The 22,894-nt window shown below is 65.6% G+C and overlaps 2 protein-coding genes across 5 annotated transcripts in view; one reads left to right on the forward strand and one right to left on the reverse strand.

The window, feature by feature from the left end:
- Window positions 1-37: 37 nt before the first annotated feature.
- Window positions 38-1,741, forward strand: DNLZ (DNL-type zinc finger). The gene is made up of 3 exons (XM_046680848.1): window positions 38-76; window positions 211-428; window positions 1,480-1,741. Exons 1-3 carry the CDS (start codon window positions 38-40, stop codon window positions 1,646-1,648), a joined length of 426 nt encoding a protein of 141 aa, XP_046536804.1. The 3' UTR covers window positions 1,649-1,741.
- A 4,525-nt stretch (window positions 1,742-6,266) lies between these two features.
- Window positions 6,267-22,894, reverse strand: part of GPSM1 (G protein signaling modulator 1) — a 34,401-nt gene continuing 17,773 nt past the window's right edge. For 2 of the 4 annotated variants that reach the window (XM_046639879.1, XM_046639853.1), the window contains 5 exons: window positions 17,188-17,258; window positions 16,189-16,368; window positions 9,655-9,811; window positions 8,983-9,239; window positions 6,267-7,886 (listed from right to left, as the gene is read on the reverse strand). In XM_046639879.1, the coding sequence (XP_046495835.1) occupies window positions 7,680-7,886; window positions 8,983-9,239; window positions 9,655-9,811; window positions 16,189-16,368; window positions 17,188-17,258 (872 nt within the window). In that variant the 3' untranslated portion in view covers window positions 6,267-7,679. The remainder of the gene's footprint in view (window positions 7,887-8,982; window positions 9,240-9,654; window positions 9,812-16,188; window positions 16,369-17,187; window positions 17,259-22,894) is intronic. The other 2 variants (XM_046639869.1, XM_046639860.1) reach the window with 2 other exon arrangements.

Raw genomic sequence — 22,894 nt, forward strand, 5'->3', positions numbered from 1 at the left:
GGGGCTATGTTCGGGGGCGGGGCCTTCGCGGAGCGGGATGGAGCTGTTTCCTGGCGGGCAGGGCTATCTCCAGGAGGTGGGGCTCTCCCTCAGGGGCAGGCCCTTCCAGGCGAGGGGCAGGAGAGGCTCTTGGGGAGGGGTGGCTTATCCCTCAGGGGACAGGCTCTTCAGGCTCTCGAGAGGGCTGGCCCTGTCCTCGGGTGGAGCTAGTCCTCAGAGTGGGCGGGGCTTTCCAGGGGGCGGGGCCAGGCCAGGTGCTCCGCCTCACCTGCGGGGCTTCTCTGCCAGGTCTGTGGGACTCGGTCCTCCAAGCGCATCTCCAAGTTAGCCTATCACCAGGGTGTGGTCATTGTGACCTGCCCTGGCTGCCAGAACCACCACATCATCGCCGACAACCTGGGCTGGTTCTCCGATCTGGATGGGAAGAGGTGAGGCCACTTGGGTGGGGTCGGGCATGGGGGCCTGTGTGGCAGGGCTGGCCTGGTGGTTCTTGGGTCAGAGGCCTCATGCAGCCTCCCTTGGGCACCCTTCCTGATGAGGTTTACAGAATCCATCCCTCCACCTTTAACAGTACAGGAGGGCATTCACATTTCGATTTCAGATACACCACAGATAACTTCTTGGTGTAAGGATGCCCAAGCATGTTTTTATCTGCCAAGTCCTCTGCCCTTTGGCCCTGCTCCACTGCCTGACCTCCACCCTCACTGACATCCTTCAGGGCAGGCAGCCCCCGAATCATATCAGGGCCTTGGGCCTCCCCTAAAGTGAGGGGATCAGACCAGATTGACTTTTTTTTTTTTTTTAAAGATTTTATTTTTCCTTTTTCTCCCCAAAGCCCCCCTGGTACATAGTTGTATGTTTTAGTTATGGGTCCTTCTAGTTGTGGCATGTGGGATGCTGCCTCAGTGTGGCTTGATGAGCAGCACCATGTCCGTGCCCACGATCAGAACCAGCAAAACCCCAGGCTGCCGAAGCGGAGCATGAACTTAACCACTCGGCCATGGGCTGGACCCCACATTGACTCTTAAAGCAATGACTCCCTCTCATCTTATGGGTCCTTCCTTCACCCTACAAGGATTTCTCCAGTGCCTGCTACAGGGCAGGGATCCTAGTGTGTCACTTTCTCGTCCTCTGCTGATGCCTGGTTGACCATACCAGCCTTCGGGATGGGGTGACCCTGGGCCTGCAGGGTCAGCCTCACCCTCATGGAGAGCAGAGCAGGGTGGTGGTCAGGAGCCTCCTGGCTTGGTGGCCCTGGGCAGCTCCCTGAGAGTTCTCCCTGAGAGTGGGACGGTCATAGCAGCTGCCTCTGGGAGCTGTGGAGAAGGTTCCACGGGGTCAGCATGAAGTGGCCCTGATGCCACGCCAGTGCAGTGACCCATGCTCTTGACTCCAGTCTGGCCTTGGGATGCTCTCGAGGGACCAAGGTGCAAGACAGGCTTGGGGCCCGGAGTGTCACGGTGCCTCCCTCTCTCTCAGGAATATTGAAGAAATCCTGGCTGCCAGAGGGGAGAAGGTTTGCCGAGTGGCCAGTGAGGGGGCCCTGGAGCTGGTGTTAGAGGCTGCAGGGGCCCCCAAATCCACTGCTGCTCCAGAAGGGGATGAGGACCAGGATGCCACCCACTCTGGCAAGACAGAGCCCAGCTGACCCCACCTTCTGCCTTTGAGAAGGATGCTTCAGCCGTGGGCCTCTCTGTACTTGGACTGTTTTCTATCAATAAACAGACATTGCTTGCAGGTGCTGGGGTCTGGAGCTCCTGTTGTCGCTCGTTCCGGAGTCAGAATAACTCACAGGAACTCCCTCCAGGGGCTGCTGGCTGGGGCCTTCTGCAGCTACAGGACCCCCGCCCACCACTGTCACCCTGCACGGAGGAATCACCCTTGTACTTGCGTGATGCAGGCCATGTCTAAGTGGGAAGGGGCTGGACGTGGAGTCTGAGCCCCTCCTGGCTGTGACTTTGTGGTCTGGGGCAGGTCACTTTGCCTCTCTGAGCCTCTGCCTTCCCATCTGCAGATGAAGATGCTCACGGTGTCACCCTGTCAGGTGTACAGGTGGAAGAGAAGACTCAGGACAGGCACGGGGTGGCTCAGTCATGCCGCAGTCTTGCTGGCTCAGGGGAGAAGCCTGGAGAGGATGGCCAGTTAGTCACTGTTCCCTGGGCCCTCCTGGACCCGCAGGGGTGCTGATGCCACCCCTCTGGCCAGACGCAGGGAAGCCCCGCAGATTCTCCTTCCTCTTGTGCCACCTGCTGTCCCCTGCATGCCCTCTCGACAGCGCTGGGGAGCCAGTGCTGACCTCAGCCCTGACCCTTGGCCACTGGCCAAACAAAGTTAGCAGTCCGCGTTGCCCTCCTTGCCACAGGCAGGCCCGGCGGCCATGGTGGGGAGGGGAGTGGGCGCTGGGGCTGCTGTCTGACGGGCGGGGGGACCAAGTACCCCTCAGGTGCGCCCCCAGCCCTGGGGCGTGCGATTTGTCTCCCAGCCTTGTTTGACTGCCTTCTCAGGATGTTCCTGTGTTTATGAAAGCGAGTTTATTTCCAGGAGTGTTCTGGGCTGTGTGACCTTCAGCATGAATCAGCAGCCACAGTCCCGCGGGGTGCTGGCAGGATCCAAGCTCCCGATCACCGCCCCGTGTCGGCACTCGGAGTGTCAGCGTTGTTCTCTGGGGCGTTGGCAGGTCGAGCTTTGACTCGATTACCCCCTGTCCTCCTCTTGGCAAACAACCCTCTATTACTCCCACCCAGAGCCTCCTGTGCCTTTTGTGGGGACTGTCGTCATTTTGGGGGCTGAGTCAGCCCTGGGCCTGCTCCTCCGCAGGGGCACCGAGGGGGTGGCACTGGGCCTTGGCCTGGCTGCCTCCCTGCCTCCAGAGGGTTGGGACCAGAATTTGTGGAGGCCCAGGGGGCTGAGAGTGCTGAGCTAGACCTAGGAGGGCCGCCCAGGCCAAGGCCTCCCTCTGTGGATAGGGAAACTGAGGCCCGGGGGCAGCCGTGTGTGTTGACTGTGTCCTTTGCTTTCTTGTCTCTGAGGCTTAGATAGCTGGGCTGGGCCGGCCCCTCCCAGGTTAGAGGGTTCCTAGAGATAGTAAAAGGCTTGCCTGTGGGTGCACCCCAGGGCCGGGTACCAGACTAGGGGCAGCCCCAACGCCTGGAGGCCCGCTGCCTCTGCCTGCCCTTCCCGCAGGAACTTCCCCTCACCCGCCTCCCACCCCACCCCGTTGCTTCCCCGAGTGGTCCCTGAGTGGTCCCTGCAGCGTGGCGTTCCCCTCCTCTTGGATCTTCGAGTATCACTGACTGTCGTTTCAGCCCTGTCCTGAGCTGTTGGCCTCACCACACCTGAACAAGAAAACCTGCCTTTTAGAACACGTGGCCACCTCCAGGCTTCTGCTGTTCTCTACTCCCTGTCTCCAAGCCGCCTCTGGTTTCTGCACAACCCCCCCCATCACTATCTTTCCTCCCCCAGCCCCAGTCCAGGACCCTCTCCAAAGGGTCAAATTAGGGAGTCGCACATCTGGGCCAACCTCCCGTATCCCACAGTGGCATTTCCGGAGACAGAGAGAGGCGTGGATGGGTCAGAGGACACTAAGCTACTTCTTCCTGCAGGACTTCTCAGAGCCTTTAGCGTGCTAACCCAGATGTGGCGCCCAGTGCTACTGTCCTGCGGAGGCTTCTCCGAGCACTGAGAACTCTGGGGGGCGGGGGCTCTAGTGACAGCTCCCTGGGGAGCTCAGGGCCCCTCCGTGTTGGGCCCCACCCTCACCCACCCTTGCCTTTTCTTCTCCATGTCAGGAGGAACGATGGCCGCCTTCTGCGTGCCCTGCCCGCCTCCTGCAGCCCCTGCCCACAGACTTTGCCCCTGGGCCAGCTCTCCCCAGTGCCACCCACACCCCCCAGCAGCTCCCCGGCCTCCTGTGGTCGGTGTGGGGCAAGTCGGGGGCAGCGGGGCTCCCTGCACAGTGGGTCACTGATGTGAGCCGGCCTCTCTGCCTCCCTTGCTCCCAGACCAGGCGTTTCTCCTACTGGGGACACAGCATCTTATGACAGCTACTGGTTTTGGGTGTCCGTATTCACAGGGGGTCGTCCCCAAGCTGCTTCCTCAGCTGCACCTCCACAGTGTTTCATTGAGCTTACTGGGCAGCGGCACCGCCTTGCTCTAAGGTGGCTAGCGGGTCCCAGGTGGGTCCCGGGTGGGTGGGCCACACTCTGCCAGCTGGCAGTACTGGGAGCGGGAAGGCAAGGGCATGCCTGGGGTGTAGGAGTCCAGGTAGGACGAAGGCAGCCCTGCTACAGTGGAGGAGGACGGAATCAACCTGCTGCCCAGCGGCCAGCCAGTGCCATCATGGCCTGACCACGCCCTTGCGTGGCCCGGGGGTGCTGGCAGCTGCCCTGGCCAGGTCGCCTTGGCGAGTGGGAACCTTACTGGGCCCACCCTGCTGGTCCGTCCACTGTGCAGGTCCTGGGGTGGCTGTGCCGGGCTGATGTGCCTGGTTGTTTGGGGCCCCTTCGGGGCAGGGGCTTCCTCCTGGACGTTAACTGGTGCCACAGAGGTCTTCATGCCTGTGCTCACTCCTGTCTACATCCTCCTCCTCTCAGAGCCCACACTCTTCCTCCCAGGCCCCTGCCACCAGCCAGGCTACTAGCCCCTGCCTGTGCATCTGCGTGCATTCTGACTCGACTGGCTCTCCAGGTGCAGAGCAGGTGACCAGGTGCTGCACGGCCTTACCTTTGGGAGGCTCCCACCTCGCTGTCCTGCAGGGCCACCTGAGAGAGGCTGGGGTACAGCAACTGTCCTGTTCCAGCTCCCCCACGTCATGGGCCATACTCGGCCTCTCCTCGGCCTGGCGGGCACGTGCCCACAGCCACAGGAGTGGCCAAGGGACAGACGCTGCACCGGGGACCGGACTTGGGCCTGCTCTGGCTCCTCCAAATGCTGCACTCCATCTTGCCTGTGCCCCGTGGTCCGGGGAGCCCGCCTCGTGCGAGGCTAGGGTGCCCCTGACTCCGTAGCAGCCTCCTTCAAATGGGCGAGGCCCCAGGACGGAGGCAGCTTGAAAGGCGGGGGCCTACCCCTTGGGGGCTCAGCCGCTACTAGGTTTTGGCGGGCGATTCCTGATGGTCTTTCTGCTCCCGATGCTGTTAGGGACACACATGTGTAGTGTCTTTTGCGGCGTTCCGAGGCTTGGTCTGCATTCCTAGCCAGCGCTTCTGGAGCGGAAGTCCCCCGTTCGCTCCTCAGCTCACTGGTCAGCCTCCCCTGCAGCCCCCACTGGACGGACCCTCGGCCTCTGCCCCTCTCCGGGGTCACTTGTCTCCCTCTGAGTGCCAGGGAAGCCTGGCTCTGTGGGTCCATGAGCAGACGAAGGTGGGGGCTCAGCCCGCAACGTGGGCTCCAGTCAGCCTGGCCTGAGGCCCGGATGCTGAGGGCTCCGGGACACCATGTCTGTGGCCGACTTCAGGACCCAGAGATGCCGGCGGGGAGCCGGGCTGCCCCCCTTTCCATCTGCCCTCAGTCAGCCCCCTCCTGCGAGCGGGGAGGCGGTGGGGTTCCCAGCCCGGCGTTGGGTCTGGGCCGGGAAGTGCCTGTGGGGGTGGCCTTCCTGGCACACACCACAACCGCCAGCACTGCTGTGTCCCCAGATGCGAGCCCCCCGTGGAGCACAGGCCCAGGGCTCCTTCGCCCTGTGGACCAGCTGGACCGCGATCACCATGGAACTGGTCGCCTGGGACGCAGCCTTCTGGGTGGGAGTGGCAGCGAACTCAGCCCATGAGAGCTCCATGGACGGCTGTGGGGGCTGACCGAGGGGGAGGCCAAGGGCTTCACCTGTGTCCCGCTCGGGAGGGCCGGCCCCCACAGCACGCTCCACGCGTCCCGCAGCCGTGTCCCGGCGTCAGGACAGTCTCTGCTCTGGCTCCTGTCCCCTGCTCCCGGGGACAGTGCGGGGCTCAGGATGAAGCCACGGGCTCTGGGAGACACATGGGCGCCAACACTGCTCCTTTGCTGGTTGCGTGTCCCTGGGAGTGCGCTTAACCCCTCTGAGCCTGAGCCCCCTCACTGATGAGCACAGCAGAGACCCCCAGCCCTGGGACGTTTCTAGGGACCCAGCCAATGTGTGGTGGCGGGCTTGGAGCAGGGGCCACCTGGGAGGGTGGATGTGGCTCCTGAGCCCCGGGGCCTGCGCGGTGCAGGCTTGCTCACCCAGTGAGGTCAGTTGCCCGCGGCTCCCGAAGGATTGACACCCCCCAGCACTAATTCTGACACGGACACCGTTCACTTGGCAGACTTTATTTTTTGGGAAAAAACAGAAAAACAATGTACCTCTTGGGTCTGAAAGGACCTACTGACAACATTGCAAACACGTGTGAGGAATAAATACGCAGTACATTCAAGTACAGGGCGGCCACACGGCCTGTGCTCCGTCTGTCCCATGCCCACCAGCCCGCCTGCCCCCGGGGCCCCACGCCCCTTCAGAGCGGTCATCACTGGAGGCCCCCAGGCTGTGCTGCAGGGCGCGGTCCTGCCGCCTCCCCACGCTCGGAGAGCAGGACCGTGGGGCCGGGCCAGGGCCCCCAGGGAGGTGCTGCCTCACACTCTGGGGGTGGGGTTCTGGCTCCCCCCAGGAACGCTCCAGAAGGCTGGTGGTGGGCCCCACAGGGGGTGGGCCAAGGCCACGGTCCCCGAGGGGGCCTGACTCCTGCCCCACGCTGAGGGCCGACTCGACACTCCCCACGGGACGAGGCAGGGACGGCATCTCCCCCGGCTGCTGGGAGTGAGGGCTGGGAGCTCATGGGGGGACGGGGCTGACTTGAGCTGACCCCAGACTCCCCCATGGCTGCAGAGCTGGAGGCCCCGCGCCCGCCGCCCGCCCTGACACCCTGGGGGGACAGACCTCGCTGCCAATCGGAATCCCCGGGACCAGGTGGCCCGTTCCTGGCTGCGGGGCTTGGAGTGGAGGAAGGTGGGCTCCTCCCCATCCCTCCCCACTGCGTGAGACAGGGTGGCAGCGCACGGCAGGGCTGGACCTGAAGCGTCAGGGTGGGGGGCACCGGGCCTGCCTCGGGGCTCTCCGTGCCTGCCCTCCTCCTCCTCCTCCAGCCGGGTAGGAGGGAGGGAAGAGGGGCTAGAGGGCGCCCCCCCGGAGGGGAGAGGCCTGGACTGGGGCAAGCATGTCTGTGCACGGGCATCCCTGGGACCAGCCTTGGGAGGACAGAAATGGCCCAGAGAAGAGGCCTCAGAGACAGCTTTGGGGGCTTGGGGGAGGGGCAGGGTTTCACATTTGGCCAGCAGGACGGAGCTGGGCAGGGGGCAGGGAGAGGGCACGGAGGGTCTAGACAGCACCAGGGTTTGGGGCCGACATGCTGAAGGCCCAGCCGGGGGCAGGGGCCAGGGTGAGGGCAAGGCTGGGCCGGGCCGGCCTGCAGGAAGCCGTGTACCATGTGGGGGCCGGCCCGGGCCAAAGCATGCCCTTCCCCAGAGCTGCCCGAGCCTGCCGCCCTGGGGAGGGGACGCCATGTGGGCTGTGTGCTCAGTGTCCGGCTCAGTGGGCTCACAGCCTGCCCTTAGCCATGGCCCCGGGAGGATTTGGCTTCTCGGGGGGCCATGGGCATCCTGGACAGCTGTGAGCCCCCAACCCGGCGTCCAGGAGTGGGGGTGGGGCGGGCCTGGCTGGTGGGCGTGAGGCCTTAGCTGGCGCCCGGCTGGCACTGTTGTCGGGGCTCAGGCGGCCCGCCCACATCCTGTTCCGGGCTCCCAGCGAGGTCCACCCGCTGCTCGTCCATCCGCTTGGCCTGCACCCTCTGGATGAGGCTGAAGAAGTCCTCGTCGGGCATGGTGGGGCCGCGGGGCAGCACGTCGGGTGGTGGGCAGCGCTGGTCGTCGATCCTGGAGGACTGAGCAGACACGGACACGCGGGTCGGGGGCCTTGCCCTCCCCAAGCCTTGGAGGGCCGCCCCAGCTCCTGGGCCCAGTGGTCAATGGCCCACAGACAACTCGGAGGCAGAGGCTGCTGTCCAGCGGCAGTGCCCGCTCAGGAGGGCAGGTCAGGCCGCCTCGGGCCTCCCAGGATCCGCCTGGGAAGTCAGCTCTGGGGCGCTCTGGCTGGGAGCCCTGACCCCAAGAACAGCCACCCAGCGAGGGCAGGTTGAAGGGGAGTGTGGGGCGAACTGGGCAGGAGATGAGCCTGCTGGGCGGCCTGCAGGGCCTCCCCCAAGACCCCCTGAGAGTGGTGTGTTCACGAGTCCTGGGGACAGGGCCAGGGACTGCAGCTCCCGGAGCGTGCCGTGCGGAGCTGCCCAAGGCTCCCCGTGGGACCAGGGGGCTGAGGCCGGCGCGGGGCTGAGGGGGCCAAGGGGGTGTTTGGGCGTCTCTGCAGGGCCTGGAGGAGAAGGGCGGGGAGCCAGCGCAGCTGCCAGGGCGTGCGTGCGTGTGGACGGGGGGCTCGGGCCTTCTCGGTAGGGGCTGGTTTTGAGGCTCCTCTGACTGGCTCAGGGCTGCACTTTCCTCTCCTCTGTGGGAACGAACGTCGGATCTGGGGACTCACAGCGGCCGAGCAGCTGCCCCCTCCCCAGACGTTTCTCTGAAGGTTTCCTGACCCTGAGACCCGCCTGCTGTTCAGCCTTGCCCAGACGGGTGGGTGGCTGGACCCCACGGTGATGGCCAGACCCCTGCTGCCCTCCCCGCTCTGGGGTGCTGTCTGGCCCTTGGTTTTCTCCGTCTGGATGTGGAAGGCAGGGGGATCCCCGAGGCCACAACCTTGAGGACCTGGCGACCCCTGGCTCCGAGCTCCTGCGCTGTAAGGGGTGGCCAGCCTGAGGACATCCTGGGGTGACATTCTCGGGGAGGTCCCAGGAGGAGGGCCCCGGATCTGTGCACCCGTGGGCACTCAGTGACACTGGCTGAGCCAGCCTGTTGTTCTCCTGCCCCTGGGGTGTCCCCAGACCCAGCGTGGGAAGGAAGGATAGGAGCCGCTGTGGTCTGCAGGCCTACCTGGCACTTGATGAGCATGTTGAAGAAGTCATCCCCTGGCTCCTGGGGGTCCCCGTCACCGCGCAGGTGCCCCAGGTTGTTGTGCGTGATACGCAGTCCGGGCAGGCTGCCCACGCTGGCCCGCTGGTCATCCAGCCGGCGGCTCTGCGAGCTGGCGATGAGGTCGAAGAACTCCTCGGTCTGGGGGGAGGCTGTCAGCGAGGGCTGGGCTGCGGCAGGGCCACTGCGGGTCAGGCCTGAGGCTGGGCGGGGCCGGGCTGGGCCAGCAAGGGCTCTGACTGCTGTGAGCGCAGCCCAGCCCACCACACTCCCGGGGGCATAGGGCTCCCAGCGGCATCTCCAGTGACCCCAGACCCCAGCCGCTCTTAGCTGCCCCATGCCCGCCTCCAGGGGCTCCCAGGAGGTGACAGGAGGAAGCCTTGCTGCCCACGCCCACTCCAAGACCGCCAGTACGCCTGACATGGTACGTTCCGGAGGCGGGATGATCACATGCTTCCCAGGATGCTGCTCTGGGCGAGGCGGCGGGGGACGGGAGCTCACAGTGACAAGGGGCACTTTGCAGCTGGTCTGCCCCGCCCCTCAGGAGCAAGGGCTTGCGGGGACAGTGCAATGGAGGGGGGGACCGGCCCTGGCCCCTGCACCCCTCGAGGCACTCCCGGGGGAGGCACTCACCGATCCTCTCCTCCAAGTTGGGGGCAGCCGTGGCCTCGGCGGCCCCGGGCTGGCCCTCCTCCAGGGGGCAGCGCTGGTCGTCCATGCGGCTGCTCTGGAACTTGCTCAGCAGATCAAAGAAGCACTCCTCGTCAGCGGACGGGGCCCGAGGGACACTCTGGGGGCGGGGGTGGGGGCCGTCAGCACCAGCTCGGCCCAGCCAAACTGGCCGTGCTGTGGTCAGCAGCCCCTCACAGACCCCTGCACACGAGTCGGGGGGCTGCTCGGCCTGGGCAAAGGTCAGGACCCTCATCTGCCACCTGCCGGCCACCCTACCCCAAACCTGCTCCCCCTCTGGCCAGTAGCCACCTGTGCCTGCTGCCCCTTCCTCCTCTCCCCGGCACCACCACCATCTCTCTCCTCCCTCGGCTGCCACCCCCATGCAGGCCTCCATCATCCTCCCCGGACAGGTCACTGCCCCTCCCCCGGCCACCCACACCCTGCCACTGTGACCCCCACTTGCCTAGCCGGGAACACCTCCCCCCAGCACCCCCTCCCCCCAGTTCAGTGTCACCACCACCTCCCAGCAGGCCTCTGTCAGGCACTTGTGTCAGCCCCCTGCAATGAGCGCCACCTGTCCCTGGGCACCTCTGGAGCCCTGGCCCCCAGCACAGCACTCACTAGTGCCTGCCGAATGAACAAACACGCGTGAGTGAGAGAGGGGACTGGGGCTCTCAGCAGGCAGGGAGCCTTGCTGGCTGGTAGACACACTCGCAGTGGTCAGTGTCGGGGCCCCAGCAGTGATGATGGTGGACCCAGAGGTGCCAGGAATGTCAGGTCATATCACCAAAGGCAAAGAGCCCGAGGTGGGGGAGGTGAGGGCTCCGGCTCCTGTGTTCCACCTCAGTGCCACCCCTCGTAGGGTTTGGACATGTTTACAAGGTCCTAGACCAATGGGCAGGCCCGAGGATAACAGATGTGTGAGGGCCAGGCCCTTGGGTGTGGGGTGTTCAGACTAGAGAGAAGATGCTAACATCTGCTCTGGGTGGCTGGGGGCGCAGAGCCTGGGCGCCAGGCTGGGAGTACTGGGTTGCCAGTTGAACCATGGGGACTCTGGGAGACACTCAGTGTGTAGCCTAGATGGCGGGAGGCTGACCCCGGGGTCACCCAGTGCACCTGGGCAAATCCCACAGGTGATGTTAAGACGGTGGGGTGGGTGGCCCTCGGAGAAGCAGCAGTTCCAGAGGGAGTGGGGGTGGGGAGAGAAGCGTGAGACCAGGTCACTGGGCCTGGCTGAGTCCTACTGGCAGGGTGACCTTGGGCAAGCCTGCTCCCACTCTGGGCCTCAGTTTACACATCCATGCAAGGGGAGGCTGGAGGGCCTGGTGGTCTCTTGGGGCCCCCACTCCCCGCCTAGCCTCACCAGGCCCGGTCCAGGGCCCTGAGGGCTGATGGTGCATGGGCCGGCTTCCAGAGGACCCTCTGGCTGCAAATCAGCACCACACCTACCCCCCTCAGAAGCCAGTGTCCCCTGCCCAGCCCTGGCCCGTCCATCTCTCAGCTGGCTGGGGGCTTCTTCAGGGCCCGGTCAGAGCTGGGCTCATGGAGAGACCATGGCAGCAAAGATGTCACCTACTGGGTGTCAGTGCTGCCCAAAATGTGTGACTCCTCAAACTCCTGACAACCCACCAGCAGCGCGTTGCACAGAGGCGGCAGCCAAGCCCCAGAGAGCTTGCACAGCCTCCCAAGGTCACACAGTCGCAAGGAGCAGGGTCGGATTCCACCACAAGCAGGCCCGGCCTGGGCTCCCGGAGTGCAGCTGAGGGCCCTTCAGAGCCGGGCTCAGGCTGTGGGGCAGTGCGGTCTCTGAAGGCCAGGAGGGCCTGGGGGCGCATCATGGGCAGGGAGGGGCAGCTGAACAGGCGGTCCTGCCAGTGTGTGCTGAGGGCCGTGCCGGCAGGTGGCAGCTGGGAGGAGAGAGACTCCACCCAGGCTCTGGGCTCTCAGGTCCCCCCTCACCCCTCTGCCCCACCGGCAGACCGCCCCCTCCAGGGCTCTGCTCTCCTGCAGCCCGGCCCCGCTGAGCCCCCCTGGGCCTGGAGGAAGGGAGAGCCGGTGCAGAGAAGCTGCAGCCCGGGGCTGCACCTGGGTGGGACCTCCTACAGGACTTGAAGGCCTGGCAGCCGGGGGCCAGCATCATTCTGGTGGGGGCGCACAAACGCCTCCCCCAGGAGGTCGTGGGTTCTGCTCCCAGGCTGTTTGGGGCCAAGTGGTTGTGGGGGACCCGGGCTCAGCCAGATGTGGAGCGAGCACAGCACAGCCCTGCTACAGAGGACAGTTGCTGCTCTCGGGCCCCAGCCCCGGCGTCTGGCCCCAGCTGGGGTGCTGCAGGCAGACTGTGGGCCAGGCAAATGGAGCCAGGCCCTTCCCAAGACAGGCGTGACCCCGGGACCCCAACACTCCTCCAGCCTCCCTGAGCTGGAATTCGGGGCTCAAGGGGTACACCTGAAGGAGAGGGGGCTTGCCCCGAGGCCTCTTGTGGCCCCATCAGCACTGTGGCCGGGACTGGAAGAGAGGCCTGAGCCCTGGCACTGGCCTGGGGCTGGCAGCCCCCACCCTCCCCGAGCCGGGGCCACCTGTAAGGGATGACACTTCCCCTGTGCGGGCACCTTGGGCCTGAGACCACAGGTGCAGAGTGAGCTCCGGACAGCACAGAGGGCCTGCACCCCTGGCTCAGGACCCCACCCTGGGCCCCAGCAGGACACATGCAGGGGACCTGGGGCCTATCCCCAGACTGCAGCCTCCTCTTTGCCCCAGACGCGGGCTGCTTCCATCCTGGAGGTCTCAGAGCTCCTCCTGGAGCCTCACTCCCGCTCCTCCTGCTGGAGTCTCAGCCCAGTTTCTCCCAGGGAGGAAGGAGCCAACCCCCAGCACAGCTGCCCCCCGCAGCCTGCCTGGCCAGCCCCCAGAGCTGCAGCTGCCACGGTTCCTGAGCCGCCCAGGACCAAGGGTAGGGGCTGAAGACAGGCAGGGGGACAGCTGGGCAGGGCAGAACAAGCTGGAACTCTCCCCCCATGGAACTGGCCTAGGCGAGGACGCCAGGGAGCCGACCGCTCATCCCCAGGCCGACCACACAGCCCCCCAGGTAACACCCACTCACTGACTGTTCACTCCCCCCGCCCCCAGGAGAAGAGCTGTGCCCCGCCCGAGCCCAGCATCCCACCGTGAGGCTGGCCCGTGTGCACCGGAGCCCCCACCTGCGTCGGGGACCCACACTCACGCGGGATCCGCAGCTCTCTCCAGCAGCAGCCAGGCGCTACTCGGGGTGCTCGGCCACGTGGAGCTGAGCAGGATGCCAAGGCACCCGTGCACCACCCTGCCTGTGGCGCCCGGTGCCGCCTCGCTGCCGAGACCCACGGGGCCTGTCAACTTGATGCTTAAATAGGGCCCAGGGTGACGGCCCCTCCCTGTCCCCGCCCACCCACGCTGTGCTCGCTCACACACACACACACACAGAGACATGCTCACGCACACACACACAGGCTCACACACACAGACTCACACACACACACAGGCTCACACACACAGACTCAGGCATGCTCATGTACACAGAGACATGCTCACGCACACACACACAGGCTCACACACACAGACACACACACATAGATGCTCACACACAGACACAGAGAGACATGCTCACGCACACACACAGGTTCACACACACAGACACACACAAGCTCACACACACACACACAGACATGGTCACACACACAGAGGCTCATACACACACTTGTGCGCGTGCTCCGTAAACACCTGAGATGGCCTTCCCCCAGCGCGCTCGAGCCCTCTTGCTCGGGGCCTGCGGGCAGTCACGCCGGGGCGGCGGGGGGTGGGAGCCCGTCTGGAAAGCGTTTTCCCTCTGACAGCAGGCCCCCGCTTCCTCCCAAGCCGGACAGCGGGAGAAGCTGCCTCTCTTGGGCCCGATTCCCGAGGCCGGGGCTGCCGCGGCCCACAGCTGGTGAGTGGCCACACGGACTGGGTCCTTTCCATCCTAGACCTGGGTGGCCGTTGGCAAGGGCCGTGTGGCCTGACACTGACGCCACATGGCCGCCACCCCCCACCACGGCCCCCTGGCCTCTGCCCAGCCTCCCGCTGCCCCATCGCTGTCCTCTCCTGCTTCAGGAGGCCTGTGGAGTCTGAGCCTCTGGCTGGCTCCCAGGACAGCCCGTCCCCGCTCGCAGTACAACCTTCGTCAGCCCAGTGCTGGGGCCCTGCGCGGCCTGAGCACACGGGGGGTCGGGGGAGCTGGTGTGCGCCCCCATGGGGTAGGTGGGGAGGACGGGCGACCGCGGAACCCCCTCCAAGGGGCCTCTCTGGCCTGCTCCTTCCACAGCGACCTCAGCACTGCCGGGTGGCCTCCTCCAACACAACCCAGGGAAGAAGGGGCCCCTAGAGCCCAGGCCCGGCCCCCAGCGCTGCCTCCTTTCGGGGGAGCTGGGTCCAGCGCCTGGCGAGCAGGGGGCTCAGGCCGCCATCAGGGTCCGGGCCACCAGCTGTAGGACCATGGCCTGGAGCCCCCCGAGTTCTCTGGGGGCCACACCAGGGCTGCCAGGAGCTGACCCTGCCTCGGAACCACAGCTCCACTGTTCCTGGCTGGACGCGCTCAGGCCAGCTTCTTTGCCACTCTGTGCCTGAGTTTCCCCTCTTAGAGCTGCTGTTAACGTGCTACACGTGACAAGCCCGAGCACCGGCTGTCGTCTCTTTGGTAGAAGGGGCCTGGGGACAGCACCAGGGACACGGCTGGGCCAGAACTACACGTGGACAGACGAGTGGGTCTCACTGTGCTGGTCTGCCGCTCAGCCCCGCCAGGACCAGGGGGCTGGGGCCACCAGGAGCCACATCCTGGCTTGGTTAGCCTGGCTTCCCCTTTCCAGGGCCCGCCTCTGGGGCCGAGGCTCTGAGACGGCCAGGACGGGAAGATCATGGGCACATGGCTTCGCTAGGTGGTCTTTTTGGGGAGACTTTAAAAATAGTCCTCATGCCGGGAGGCTGATGTGATTTCGGGGTGTGGGGGAATCAAAGACAAGTCTCTCTTCGCTCTCCCTGCTGCGGGGGGCCTGGGCCACTGGGGACCAGGCTCTGGCGCCCGCCTTGCTCAGCCCACGCTTCGCAACACGAACAACGGCAGGTGTGGATGGTGCCGTCATCCAGTAAGGACGGTCCGTGATGGACACGCTCAGGCAGTGGGGGCCATGAAGCACAAGCCAGGCCTTGCCCAGCCCCTGCTCGGCCCTGGGCAGGCCCATCCCGCTCCAGAGCCGGCCATGGCTCCCCAGTAGCCGGTGCTGACGATCCTCTGCTGCCCAGGCCCTTGCTGGCTGGGCCCACTCCATGACTCCTCTGGCCCTGAGCTTTGGGGCTGGCCCAGCCCTGCTCCCCATGCCCCACCCTGGAAAAGTTTTCAGGGCCCCTCAGGCTGCCTCCTCAGACCCTGAAGGTTCCACTGTGCTGGTGGTGAGGCCCCTGAACTCAGCTGGGGGTGGGGAGGGGCAGTGTCAGTAACAGCCCCATCCGCCTGGGCAGACTGCAGCCCCCACCCTGCAGGGAGCCCCTCGCCTTCCCCAGGTGCGTTCCTCCCCTCCTTGTCTCTCACTCTACGGACACTGAACCTGGCCGGCAGGTGGCCCATCGGACGGTGAACACTGGGGTCAAACGGGGTCAAGCAGGGTCAAATGGGGTCGGCAGAGGCGTCTGCAGGCTCGTGGCAAAGACGGGTGCGATGCAGCTATCTGGCTGAGAACATCAACCCGGCACCCACCCCCTCGCAGCCAGAAAGGTGCTGACTAAGCCCCTGGAGGGAACTGGTTTTAGACTAATTCCCAGAGTTTTGGACCCAGGTGTTCTGCATAGAGGGCTCGAGGCTGACCTCTGAATCCGGGCTCTGCCAGGCACGCAGGTTTGCTCCTCTGTGCCCCTCAAACCCTGACCAGTTCCTGAGTCTGGAGAGGCCGGCCCTGGCTCCTGGGCACAGTGGGGCACCGCCAGGCAGCAAGAGGCCCAGCCCCCCACCCTCCATCCCCCACCTGTCCATCTGCCTGACCATGGCCACCCACCCCTCCTGCAGCTGTCCCCCATCTCTCTATCCCCCAGCCACCTGTCTACCTAGGCCCCACCTGTCCATCTGCCTCCGTATGCTCACTGTGTCCCTAGGACGGGCTGCTGGCTGGGCCCAAGGACCTGAGCTGCCCGCCCCCAGCTGTCCTGTAGTCCCTGGCTGGGCTGTCGCCTCCAAACCCCACAAGGCCTCCAGTCCAGTCCAGTCCAGCTCCTTGTGTGGCCTGGGGTCACAGAGGCCAGTGCAGCTGACGATCAAACACTGTCCCTGCACTGAGTACCCTGGACTGTCAGCAGGCCCTGTGCCCACCAGGTCCCAGGGGACAGCACAGGGCCACAACCTCTGCCCCCTGGAGTGGCCCGGCCCAGCCACCCAGGTCTGCTGTGTGGTGGAGGCCCCACCCTGGACTCCCTGTCGGCAACCAGGAAGAAGTCGCCTACCGTGTGAGGCACCTGCACCCGGACGTCCGCGCTGTCCAGCGGGGAGTGGCCGCCCTCCCGCGGCCTCCTCTCAGTGGTGTCTGGCCCTTCCTGGTACTTCCTGCTCCTCACAGGGAGGGGGAGCAGGTCCCTGCCCGGCCCCCGCCAGTCCCCTGAATGGTGGCTGTCTCCATTCTGCTCCTGGGGAGGGGGAGGAAGGCCAGGTGTGGGTGGGGGCCACCAGCAATTCTGAACCAATGCTCCCCACCCCAGGACCCTAAGTGGGGGCTGGGCAAGGCGACACAGGGCACTGGAGGACGTCAGGGCCCAAATGTTGGCCTTCCCACACTAAGCAACAAGTGACCGTGGGCCGCCCTGAGCCTTGTCCCCCAAGAGCCCCCCATAGACGTCCACAACTGAACCCAGTCTAACTGGAGGAACCAGAGGCTCAGAGAGGTTACGCCACTCCCCAGGGTCACAAAACACCCACCCCTGGCACGTCCAGAGCAGGCCCAGGCCCAACCCCGCCAGCCCCGGAATCTGTCTGGGGGCTCTGAGTCCTAGCTGCTCCACCTGTGACAGCTTTGCTCCCCCATAGGGCAGCGTCCAATGGGCACAGAGCAGCCGGGAGTGAGGGCCAGCCAGGACACCGAGGACAGTGGCCGGGGGGGAGGGTGGGCAGCGGTCTACAATGTGTAAGGACTGTGGCTTCTCCCCAGGGCACATGGCTGGCAGGACCCTGCAGTAAGGTGGGAGGGAGTGGGCTCTGGTACCACAGAGCCTTGTGGGGGTCTCTCTAGGGACAGATGGCTTGTCCATGGTCTCAGGCCACAGAGGGCATGTCTGTCTCCCATCGTAGGGGACATGACACGGACAGGAGCCGAGGCAGGGCTGGCAGCTCAGCAAACACTGCCCCGGCCACATGGACCTGCTGCCCGCGATCTACTTCCAATTGCAGCTGCTGCCACTCCGCTGAGGTCGTCCCGACGTGCCCCCCGCCGCCTGCCAGAGCCCACTCACCCTCTCCAGGGGGAGCCTCAGCAGGTCCCAGGTCTCCGCACTCAGCCTCTGCGTCCTCTTGGGCCTGGCCCCTGAAAGACAGTGGGCCCGGTCAGCCCCGCACAGACCCCTGGCCTCGAGGTTGGCGGCCGGGGCCGGGCCCTCCAGGAGGTGAGGATCATCAGCTGCACCCCGAAGGCTGGGGACGAGCTTCCCACCTCACTGCCCCATGGAGACGCAAATGCAGAGTCCGCAGGCCCACTGTGCCTCCCGAGTGGACAAGCGGGCAGGCGTTGAGATGGAGCGGACCCTGTAGGGGCCTGGGTGGGGTCTGGCTTTGGTGCTCCCCCGGAGGCCCCAGCTCTCTTCCCGCCCACACCCGGGGCCTCCCTGCCAGCCTTAGCTCGCACTGTTCCCTGCCCTGAAACGCTCTTCCCGCGTCTGTGCCACCACGGGCCTGAGACTCGGCTCAGCTGCCCTGCGCCTGCCTTCAAAGAGCACCGTTCACCTGTCACCCGGCCGCACTGTGGGCAGGCCAGATCCTCCTGGAGCCGAGTGACTCTCCACCTGCAGACATATGCTGGGCACGGACAGGGCGCCCAGGAGCTCATGCCCAAGGGCCAGATTGTGTGAGGCCAGGAAGCACAACGGGTACAGCAAGTGAGGCCTCAGGCTTCAGTGGACACTCTGAGGGTCCCAGCTTAGTACTCCCTGACCTGGGACCCATTCCCCGCTCTCTGGAGTTCAGTGGCCCCCTCCGTCGGGGCACTCCCCAACAGGGCCAGCAGGCACGTGCCAGCCGTGTAGGGGGCATGCATTCACAGCGCCTGGCGTGTCTTGGGCGCCCAGCAACCTGCAGCCATGGATACGACGGTTTGCCCCCTGTGGTCACCCCTAGCGCCACACACGGGCTCCACCCACGAAGCTGGGCTGGACGCCTGTGGTGGATGGTCTAGGAGCTGGATCCAGGGAGCCTCCTGTCCAGCCCCGGGCTGCGTGAGGTAGCAAAACAGCGCAGCCCAGCGCATGGCCGCAGCTGGCAGTGGTAGGAGGCAGGTGGAGCCCTCAGCAGGGCATCCCGACCCAAGCCTGGGCCCACACCCACTCCCCGGGACACAGTCCCCAGAGGGAGGGGAGCCGGCTCAAGCAGCCCGTCACTCACACCAGCCCAAACTGAACGGCCAGGCCTTCCTAAGAACTAACTGAGCAGGCGGTCGACAGCTGGCCGGGGGAGGTGGCGTGGGCACCTCTGCCCTTCCCCAGGTCCTGGCCTCTGGGGTCCCAGGGAGCCATACTCTGTCCCCTGCTCCCCAGAGGCCAAGAAATGAGATAGCCTGGGGAGGAGATGCAGCGATTCTCTTCCCGGACAGCGTCTGCAGCTGCCGTCTGGGGCAACCAGGGGGCAGCCGGCAGCTCCCGGAAGCACCAAGGTGGCCCAGGACTTAGGGCCATTTGCTGCCCTCCCGCCCCCACACCAGTGCCCCCAGGCAAGGCTCCCTGCCCCCTGAAAAGCACCCGTGGCTGGCAGACTCAGCCAGGCGCCGAGCAGAGGAGCAGCCTCAGGGCACATAGCCTGCCCCGGGTCGCGAGGCTGAAGATGGGGCAGCGACTGGGGTCGGGGGGGGGGTCCCCTGCTGCCCACCCCCAGCCTGGATGAGGAAGGCAGCGCTGAGGAAGGCAGACGGTGCCTGGGGACACTGCCCACCCGCCATGTGCAGCGACGGGAACAGTAGACAGGCCATCTCCGTCCCAAAGGCTGAGCGGCCCCCACGATGGGCAGGACTGCGCAGGGCCCTTCACTCACCACAGCCGGCGAGAACCCTGCTCCATCTCCCGCCATGGGCTGGCTGAGGGCGTCTCTCTTGGCTGCCTCCTGACACCCTGGGGGCCTGACTCGGTTTCCCCACGCTGTCCGCTGAGCTCTGCGCCCTGCACGGCTGCTGCTGCCCCACCTCGCCCTCCACCAAGACCTGGCACAGTCGGTCCCTGGCCCGTGGCAGAGACTGAAACGCCTCTCTGACACGCAGCTTGCCTCCGGCTCCGGGGCGGGTCCCCACACGGCCAGGGCGGACAGCCCCGCTAAATGCACCCTCTGTCTGGAGAGCGGGCCGAGGCGTCCCGGACCCGGCGGCTCCAACGGCCCGCGCCCTTGGCTCAGCGGCCCTGACCACTGGCTCCTTTCCCGCCCCTCCCACCAGAGGGTAAGGCCTGGAAACCTCCCTGAGCTGCGCCCCACCCCTTCCCGAGTCTGACCGGCACCCTCCCCATCACTTTTGTCCCCAGCAGGCACCAGGACACGCCCCGTCCTGACCTCGGCTCAGTCAGGCAACTCAGATTTCTAGCTGCTCGAGCCGTGCCCCCAGCTCCTTCCTCACCTCCTCTCTACTTCTGAAATCCTGGCAGCTCCACCTTCAAGAGCCCCAGAATCTGACCTCCACTCACCTCACCTGGCTGGGACCTGAGTCACATGTCTCTCACCTGCCTCCCTGCCCCAGCCTTGCCCTGCAGTCCCTTCTCCATCCAGGGGCCAGAGACGCCTTAGGCTCTGGGTTAGATCTTATTCTTCCTCTGCTCCTCCCTGCAGGGGCCCCACTGGTGCGGCTGGGGGCTTACACAAGGGCCCGTGAGGCCCCACTCAACCCCATCCCCTACTGTCTCCCTTCATTTACTCTGCTCCAGACACAGCCTCCCCTGCTAGGCTCCTCCTGCCTCAGGGCCTTTGCACAAGCTATTCCCTCTGCCTGGTCTGCTGTTCCTCCATTTAAGCTCACGGCTCACTCCCCCCTCTCCCTCAAGTCTTTGCTCAAACGTCACTGTTGTGGACTGAATGTCTGTGTTCCCCAAACTTCATATACATAAGCCTCAGTGTGATGGTGTTAGGAGGCGGGGCCTTGGGAGGTGACTAGGGTTAGACGAGGTTATGAGGTTTGGCCCCTGAGATGGGATCGGTGCCCTTATGAGAAGAGACCAGAGTTCTCTCTCTCTCTGCCCTGTATCCCACCTGCCCCGTCTGTAACCCTGAAAGACGGCCCCTACCAGAACCCCACTATGCTGGCACCCTGACCTCAGACGTCCAGCGCCTGGAACTGCGAGAAACAAATGTCCGGTGTTTAAGCTGCGCGGTCTGTGCCGTTGTGTTACGCAGCCCGAGCCGACCAAAACAGCGGCTTCCGAGGGGCCCCCCTCGGCTGCTACACTCACTGCTACGGCCTGGCCCCACCGTGCTGAGCAGCCCCCACTGCGTCTCCTCCAGGAGCAACGAGTGGCTCACGTTGACCTCACTTTTACTTGCCCTGAGAGCACCAGCAGGGCCCGTACGTCGTTGGGGCTCAGCAAGGGTCGTGGGGTTAGGAGCTGGGACTACTGGGCAGCTCCTGTGTGGGGCCCTGTGCACAGTTTCCCACGCACTGTGCCCCCAAGGCCAGCCCCAGCAGAAGTCCTGGCGGCCCTCCCAGGACTGTGGACACTGGGGCTCAGGGAGGGCGGCCACCCAGCCAAGGTGACAGACCCTGGCGGGGCAGGGACAGGGGCAGGACATGGGAAGCCAGGGCTGCAGGCGTGCCCGTATTGGGCAGGGCTCACAGAAGTCAGCTCACTCGGCGAGCCCCAGAAGGCCGAGCGGAGAGCAGCCGGAGAGGGGACACGGCAGATGCGGGCCCTGCAGCCCGGCAGCCCCCAGCGGTCCGTCCCAGGTGCCCGGCCCGTGAGTGGGCTGCAGGCCGAGTGCTGAGTGCGATGGACAGCGATGCCCCCACATCTTTAGATCTCCCTAGGGGCACGAGCTGTGCCCTTGTCCCTGCCAGGCCCTGTTCCCAAGAGGCACAGTGGGGGACACCCAGAGGGGGACACTGAGGCACAGCTGGGTCAAGTCACCTGGTCAGTCGGCCAAGACATGGTGGGTGGAGCCAGGGCCAGAGCCTGAAGCCTAAACTGCCACTTAGAGGTCACACTTCATACATCCCAACCCCCGAGGTGGCCAGACGCACCGTCCAGGGGTCCGGCTGCTCTGTGCCCAGGATGCCCAGAGGGTGAAAGGAGCTGTTGAACAGTGCAAGTGGGCTGAGAAGGCAGCCTGCCGTGGGGCGTGTGTCCCACAGCCCCCTTGTGGGACAGAGGACAGCCCAGGCCCATGGGGGACAGGCAGAGGGACGTTCAGAGAGCAGGCGGGCAGCCTGCAGGCTCAGGGCTGGATCCTTCCTCTAATGCACTGATCGCTTGGCCCTCTCAAGGGCTGCAGTGGGGCCTCCCTCGCACGCCCCACCTGCGCGGTGCCCTCGTGGGGATGTGCAGGGTGGGGTACACCCGGGGACCCAGAGGACTGACCAGCCCAGGCCACAGTGCCTTGGAGGTGTCCCGCCCACCCAGACTGGCTCTGGGGCCTCTGTTGGGGGGGCCATGAGGGCCATGAGGTTAGAGACTGAACCGCAGGGGGCTTTGGTCCTGCGGCCACACAAAGGGCCCTTGTTTCTACAAGACAGCAAAGAGAAGCCTGCAGGCCTGGCCTACTGCCGCCCACCACAGGCCATGCCCACAACCCAAGGCCACGCCCCCACAAAGGCCACGCCCACTGGCTCCCCAGCACCATCCTCCCAGAATTCCTCCTCATCTTCCCTGGAGGTGCTCCTGCTTGCCCAGACTGGGTCACTGCCCCTCCAGGGTGCTCACCTGGCCCCCGTCATCCATGCCCCAAACTGATGGGCTCTGGATGTGCACCCCCACCAACGGGCAGTTTCCAGAAGGCAGGTGCTGGGTCCTCTGGCAATCAGGCCAGCCCCCCACCGCAGGCTCAGTAGCACTGAATGAACGAGTGAACGAATGATGTGGCCCCTGCGGAAGGCCCTGCACTGGCTCCTCCACAAGGCCCCGTCCGGCCCGGCTCACCTGAGCAGGGTCTCCTCCAGGGCCACCCAGACGGAGGGCGCCGGCCCGCCCCCAGCAATGGCATCCCAGGGCTGGGGTCCCCCAGGGCTGTCCGGGGCCCCCAGACCTGCCTCCCGGGTCTGGGCAGGCTGCACCTCCTGGGAGGATGGCCTCTTCCCGGCGTCTGCTGGCCGCCCTGCAGGTGGGGAGGAGGCCTCCGGGGGCCCTGGCCGGGAAGGGTCCAGGCACAGGGCAGAGCTGCGGCGCCGGCGTGGGGCAGAGGACAGAGCTGCCTTGTTCGGGCCCAGCCTGGCCGTTAACCGCCGTGTGCCCCCCCTTCCCTCAGCTCGGAGAAGAAGGGACATGTCAGGAGAGCCCGGAGCTGGGCCGTGCCTCCGTGGGAGCCTTTCCAGATGCTGGGCCCAGCCCTGCCCCCACTGCTGCTGGGGTTCCCAGAGGGTGGCCTGGTAGGGCCGGGGTCTCTGGGCAGAGCGACCACCCTTGGAAAACCCGGCCCGGAGAGGAGGTACCAGACTGTACATCCTGGGGCAGGGTGGGGGACAAGGGGGCCACACTCCATCCCATCCCCATCAGCCACAGCACCCCCAAAACAAGGACAGCTGAGGGTCCCAGAAGCCTTTGCTCCCTCCCTCCCATCTTCCATCCTCATCCTCTGAGTAGGGGGTGACATGTGCCCTCCATCTCCCAGGACAGGCCATCATCAGAAACCCATGACCATTATGGCACAGAAACCCCAGAGACCCACCACCACGGCCAGGACCTGCTTCCCCGCCTGGCTCTGAGCAAGCCTGGGGGGGATCTGGAGGCTGGGGCAGGGTGGGCACCCCTGGGAACACCGCTGTGAGAG

Source organism: Equus quagga, chromosome 1 (genome assembly GCF_021613505.1).
Source record: "Equus quagga isolate Etosha38 chromosome 1, UCLA_HA_Equagga_1.0, whole genome shotgun sequence".
NCBI lineage: Eukaryota > Metazoa > Chordata > Mammalia > Perissodactyla > Equidae > Equus > Equus quagga.